Raw genomic sequence first — 7,069 nt, 5'->3', positions numbered from 1 at the left:
ACCATCACTTCAAAGTGTAGTGGAAAGATTGTACTACAATAAGGACTATTTATAAGGTTTTATCAAACCATAAGGATAAAGTCTAACTTTCAAAATCGTATGGATTAAACTCTAATTTTTTTCAAATACCAAATTTATAATTTAACCTAATTATTAGGATAAAAAGGGACAAATATAAAATTTCGTCAAAAGCTTTACGACTTAAATCATATGTTATGTTTTTGTTAAAAGAAAATTCATTATTCACCTTGGTATGCTGATACTATTTCTATACTTTGTATGAATTTTGATGAAAAATCAAAGTAGTTATGATACCACTGTTGAGAAAATGAAATCGATGAAAAATATATAAATGTTGTGGAAACAAATCAATATCTCAATGTTTGTTAAACAAAGAGAAGAAAAAACGAAAATGAGAGTGAAATTCAAACTTCCTATTGAAGTAGATACACAAATGTTGTATAAGAACTGTGATACAACAAATATGATACTAAAATTGTGACACAAAATATGGTACACAAAATTTTAATACATAAAATATTGATACTCAATACATGGTAGCTCAAACCCTTATATAGGACAAGGATATGAACTTAATTAATACTACTAACTTATAATTTAAAACAATATTAAAAATAGAAACTCACAAAAAAAAAAAAAGAAAAACTTAAAAATAACAAACAACTTAAATCTTAGATCTAACATTTACTTAGACATCTGAAAATAAATATAACAATAAATTTAAGAAATTTAAAACTTGAAATTTAATGAAAAAAACCTCAAATCTCAAAAACTTTGAAAGCCACAATGCAGTTAGTTTAGTTCCTCCCTAGCAGAAACTTCTACAAACAAGCCAAAAAATGGCACGAAGAACAACAGAACTTACATTTCATGATGAGCTGCTCTCTTATCAAGCCTTTGATGTTTCTCTATCAATCAGTCTCTAAAACGTGAAGTAGAATGTCTCTGACTTGATGTACAATATCGTCTTCTTTGAATGGTGTTACAAACTGGACTGATTATACGAGTTCATTGAATTACGAATTAGTTTCTATAATTCTGTAATGTACCTCCTAGATAAGAATATTAATATTGGAGTATTAAGGGTTATAAGGGTGTTAGATAGAGAGTTAGTTACTAAATCTTGTTACAAATGAGTAAGTGAAGGTAGGCATTTTGTGGAGTGATCTAAGGCTTGAGTTAGCATACTCGAGAGGGAGGTTTCAAGTGCCTTCATACTTGGTTTATCTTGTAGTTATTTGATTCCAATTAGAAAGCATCCTAACAATTTCATGGCACTTCACTGCTCATAACACAACTTAAGCACTTCACTCAACAACATACAACAACGGAGTAAATTAAACTACCAGTAGGTCATGTATTTCATTATATCTGGTCATCACTAATTCGCTATTTAGATTCTCCGATCTAAGAGAAAGGAAGAAGATGATGATAGATTCACTAGTAAGATTCTTAGATCTAAGAAAAAGGAAGAAGGTGATGACTGATGGTTGAAGGAATCAAATTCTTCAGCAAAAACATGTGAACGCGTATGCCAGTAAAATTCATTTTGGAAAAGTGTGAAAAACAGAGAAAATCATAATATACAAGATAAACATACAATAAACATGTTTCTGAATGCAGAGATGATAAGACTTACCTTGAAGACTTTCTTCATCAATTTCTTCTTCGCAATCTCACAAACAGCCACCAATGCCCAATACAGTCACAAATAGGACACTATCACTTGGGCTTCTTTACTATCCTCCGGACAAGAATTAAGATGGTGGGATGCATTTTGAAAGGGAAGAGTATAGAGAAATTCTTTTATGTAAAAAAATTTAAAAGAAAATTCTTTTTGGTACAGAGAATTTAAAGAGAAGAATTGCCCAAAGAAATTTTCTTTTAGCACACTCTTTGCCAAATTCTCAATAACAAGATATTAAGGGAGCGATGTTGGAGGGAAAGTTACCACTCCCCACCACTAACACCGTGGGAGTTATTCTCATTTATTTGATTTACATATATATCTAATCAAATTTAATATTTAATTATATCAATAATATTAATTAATTAATAATTAAATATCGAATATTTAATTTTATTTGAATCATAATCAAATTATATTGTCTCACATAACCAAATGTTTTAATATAAATCTCATTGACATTAATTTTTTTAAATCTATAGTTTTATAAGAATCTCATTCATAAAATTAATATTTGAATCTTATTCAAATATTTATATCTCTCATATAATAAAGTATAACTTTAAATCTTATTCTAAATTAATTTTATATTATAATGTATCTATATACATTATATTAATTGTATCTAATATAATTAATTCCCTTATTTAATTTAAACAATTCAAATTAATCTAAAATTAAACTATTCTTATTTTACCCTTAGCAAGCTAGCAAGAAACTTAATGGATCTACAGATTATAAGCTCCAATAATATGAGATTAATTAAATAAACTCTGTAATTAAATTAATAACATTTATTAACTGCAAGTCACCCCAATAAAAACCTATAACTTCTTTGCACTGTAGATATATTTCTGTATCCACTGATATAAGCAATCAACATTGCTCGTAGTTACAACTCGATCACATTACCGTTTTATCCATATAATTATATCTAATTCCTTAGGTGCAACTAATAAACAAACAGTTTATAGTCCAACGATGAACTAATCCCTCTCATAGTGAGAGAGTGAGGTTTCAATGTTCAAGACCCTGAATCAACCGTTAAGGGATCAATTTGTGTACTTACTAAAGACAGGACGAAGTGAATTCCATCTTGTGTAACTCAAAATGGTAGACATATTGAGTCGCAAATCTGACCATTCTCATCCATACATATCAAAGGGTTGTCTTTATAGACAGAAGTTCATAGTTCACTTAGGATTAAGATCGAGTCACTTATGGTCATCCTATGAAATGCTAATCTCTTCAATTAACAGTGTTATGAAGAGAGACTAATTCTTTCACGGTTCGATCTTATATAAACTAGGCAAGCATCGAGTAAACATTAAGTAAGCATTGAGTAAAAACCATGCATGATCAAGGAAAGGATCATGCATCGAGTATGTGTGAGCGAGGAAAGGATCAGGCATTGAGTATCATCGAGTAATTTCCAAAATATCATTGAGTAAAGGCCATTATGCATCGAGTAAAGGCCATCGTGCATAGCGTAAAGGCTATTGTGCATCGAGTAAGGGCCAGACGCAAACGAGGAAGCGCTTGGTTGTGTGCAAGGATGGACGTAAGGCGCTAAACGCAGGGGCGCTGGGCGTGCGTTGAGGCGTTGACTGATGGGCTAGGCAATGTCAAAGACAATGCGATGAGGCTAGAAGCTATGTGATGAGGCTGTGAGTTATGTAATGAGGCTGGGAGTTATGCGATAAGACTAAGTTGATGCGTGTAAAAGGCCTTAGGCAAAGGGCTTGTGCAAGTGTTGTCACGCATAGGCTTATCTAAGGTGAGCCTTGTTATGCGTTAATAAGTTCCTACTAAGTGTTGATGGAAGCTAACTATGCATTGATTTGGGCATGGAAGGGTGAGGGCATGCGGCAAAGCTTGTCCATGTGCCTAAGAAGTTGAGGTTAGTTGATCACATTAGGAGGGCAAACCAAGGCCTATGTGTTGGTACCATGCGATGGCTAGGACATTTGAGGTTAAAAAGGGCTTCACGGGCGCTTGTGGCAAGAGTAGCTTAGGCGTGGAGTTGGCATTGGTGGTGGCATGCGATGAAGAGGATGCGATGGCCATGGTACTAGTTGAAACGCATGCACCAAGGGTAAGCCATACGTGAGAGTGAGCGGCCAAGAAAAGGCTTGCATTGGACTTAAGATTAGCATGGCGTAAAGAGAGCCAAGCGATGGTTAAGCCATGCGATCAAGTGGGCATGCGACCATTTGGTAAGGCTATGCATTGACAAGAGGAGACTTAGAGAGTAAGGTTGAGTTAGCAACTCATCCGGACATGTGGCTAAACCAAGTAAAGTTTGAGTTTAACCTAGGAGGAGGTGGTTGCATATTAGGACATGCAAGAATGACCTATGCGTTGGACAAAATAGGGGGAAGACAACTTAAATTCATGTAAGCAGGAGGTGAAAAGTGTTAAGTGTTGGACATTGCATGGAGATGACAACTTAGATTTTCATGCAATACAAGTGTCAAGTGTTTGGGAGCTTGAGGATGATGAGGATGGTCTCCTAAAGGCCTATATATAGCACCCCAAGGCTTCATTTCAGTTCATGACACAAATTCCATTCAAAGAAAGTTAGGAAGAGTGATTGAGGTCAAGTTTGGAGAAGGCCTTACGTTGATCATGAAGAGCATGCATTGACAGCAAGACCATGTGTTGATAAAAAGATAGAAGGTGCAGGTGCTGTCTGGGCATTGAGGGCATACTCTAACACCAAGTTCAAACGAGGAGTTCTCCCGAACTACTCGTGAAAATCAGGTGATTCTTGAGCCAAAATCTCATAAATTGAGTGTAGTTTATATAAGAGGGGGGCTATAAGAAAATTCTAAGACAAAGGCTGTCAAAATTGAAGGAAACTAAGAGGTGTTCACAGAATCGGGGACAGTCGGGCAAGGTGGAGGAATCTTGAGATTCTGAGCTCTTGCGGTGGAGTTTGAAGCTCAAATTTTAAGGTAAGTAATTAAGATATTCCTAAACATATTTGTAGAAGGAAGTGTCTCAAAATAAGGTCTGGAATAATGAGTAATTTGAGCTTTAAATGAATTTGGAAATTAGGGTTCAAAGAGGAAACCAAGGGAAACCAGGAACTTGGAAAGAGAGAGGATTCCGGCAAAACACTATGAGTGACTTTAAATGCTTTAAATGTTTTACAAAAGTTTCATGAATGATTTAGAAAATCCATGTTTACTGAAAGCTTTTCATGTTAACTAGTTTTTAATAAGTTTTCCTAAGTAATGCATATCTCTAATATTATGAACATATGATGATGTATGAAGCTACCAAGTATATTTAAGCTATGCACTTTAAGGATCAAGAGTATGCATCAATAAGAGATGCCTTAAGAGAGCTAAGTTTTAGTAAAGGGGGGAATGTTTCCTTAAGATGTTGGAATAGCTTAGTACTGAAGGACCAGAGATGAAGTTGCTAGAGTTAGGTTCTAGATATAAGTCTTGACGCAATGTTCCCTTAGGAAGTATAGGTAGCTGAGTACTGAAGGACCAGAGATGAAGGTACTAGAACTAGTTTTGTACTGAAGGACTAGATGTGAAGGTACAGGAGACGAGTCTAGATATGAGTCTTGATGATAGGATCTGGTCTACATGCACGTAGGACAAGAAGGACTAGGTGAGGTGATGGACAAAGGTGACACACCTTAACCTAGGTTAGCATGAGGTAAGGTGATGGACAAAGGTGTCACACCTTAATCTGGGTTAGTATGAGGAAGACTAGGTAGAGGGTAGTGGACAAACGCGAAACACTTTAACCTAAAATAGTAAGGAGAGTTAGACAAGAGGGTTCATTCTCTCAACTAAATAGTAAAGCAGTTAAGTACAATAGAGAGCAGACAAGAGGGATCACTCTTAGATAGGAGTATAAGAAATGGAAGTTGCAAAAAGGTCACTCTCAACTAAGGAATAGTCTAGTCATGTACAGATATGGTTTGATATGTTATAATGTTTAATGTGAATGCTGTTTAATTAAGTTTCTGCTTCCAGTTAAAGCTTTCAATTCTATTATCAGTTTTATGGAATACTTATGTTTTACAAGTTAGTCACTCACTGGGCTTCTAGCTCATGAATTTTTCAAAATGTTTTCCCCTTAGGTAGCGAAAGAAAGGAGTTCCAGGGTGCTGTTATGGTCAAGGTCTGCCACGCCACAGCCACAGCCACATTTTCGAATTTAAGTTGTTATTGTAAATATTTGTAGTTAAGTTTAGAGATTGTATAAATGTTATACTATTTGTAATAAAATAAGTTTAGCCAAAAAGTTGTTGTTTATTTATTTGACTTAAAGTTTAGTACGCGAAAAAAGTTCAAATGAGCAGTAGGCATTACAAAAGGGTGGTATCTGTCGTCCTCACGTCTCCTTCCGAGTTCGAGAGGTAGGCTCGGGAGGGGACATGACATGAAGGATAGAGATGAAAGATCCCGAAGAGGCGCGTTACGCTTCTTGGAAGGCATTGTAAGGTGCGCGCCTTCTTCATGCAGCTCGTTTTTCCAAGGCGAGGCACCATCGTTGCACTTATGCCTAGGCGCGCGCCCAAGTGCACCTTTCAAAACACTACTCACAACTAAAGTATTTGGGGATCACTTAGAGAGTCTGGGCCTAAGGGACATGTATCAGTAATAACCTTAATCCTGAGTGAGTTATGAATTGTTGTCTATGAGGGCAGTCCTTTGATCTGTATGGGTGAGGTCAAATTCACCGACTCAATATGTCTGCCATTTTGGAAATTTGTCCAAGTAGAGAGTTGAGAACATAACTACACAAAATGGAATTCACTCATTCTCGTCTTTAGGGTAAGCAGATTTATTTCTCCCTTAAGGGTTGACTTCAGTTCTTGAATAATGAGGTCTCATTCTCTCACTGGCCCGATGGATTAGTTTATAGTTAGACTATAAATTGTTAGAGGGATCAATGAAACTTTAGGAGTTAGATGTAATTATAGGGAGAAAGGGTAATTTGACCCAGTTGTAATTATGAGCAACCCTTATTGTTGATTAGTTATATCAGTGGACACAGAAATATATCTACCATGCGAAGAGTGCAGTTGGATCTTTAGTGGAATGACCTACAATTAATGAATATTGATTAATTTAATTAAAGAGTTTAATTAATTAATCTCATATCATTGAAGTTTCTAATATGTAGGTCCAGTCTCCTGACTAGCTTGCTAAGGGTAAAACTGAAATTATTTAACTTTGGATTACTTTGAATTGTTCAAATTAAATAAAGGAATTAATTCTATTAGATACAATTAACATAATGTATATAGATACATGATAATATAAAGTTAATTTAGAATAAGATTCAAAACTATACTTTATTATATGGGAGAAATAAATATTTGAATAA

At 35.1% G+C, this 7,069-nt stretch overlaps 1 protein-coding gene across 2 annotated transcripts in view; it reads right to left on the bottom strand.

Moving 5' to 3' along the window:
* Window positions 1-386: 386 nt before the first annotated feature.
* Window positions 387-7,069, bottom strand: part of LOC120082122 (cyclin-J18) — a 28,689-nt gene continuing 22,006 nt past the window's right edge. The window contains exon 9 of one of the 2 annotated variants that reach the window (XM_039037360.1): window positions 387-1,010. In XM_039037360.1, the coding sequence (XP_038893288.1) occupies window positions 937-1,010 (74 nt within the window). In that variant the 3' untranslated portion in view covers window positions 387-936. Of the gene's footprint in view, window positions 1,016-7,069 lie in introns of both variants that reach the window. The other variant, XM_039037359.1, reaches the window with a different exon arrangement.

This window comes from Benincasa hispida, chromosome 7 (assembly GCF_009727055.1).
Source record: "Benincasa hispida cultivar B227 chromosome 7, ASM972705v1, whole genome shotgun sequence".
Lineage (NCBI taxonomy): Eukaryota > Viridiplantae > Streptophyta > Magnoliopsida > Cucurbitales > Cucurbitaceae > Benincasa > Benincasa hispida.
The sequence above is the reverse complement of the archived record's forward strand: the minus strand, read 5'-3'. Positions and strand labels throughout refer to the sequence as shown.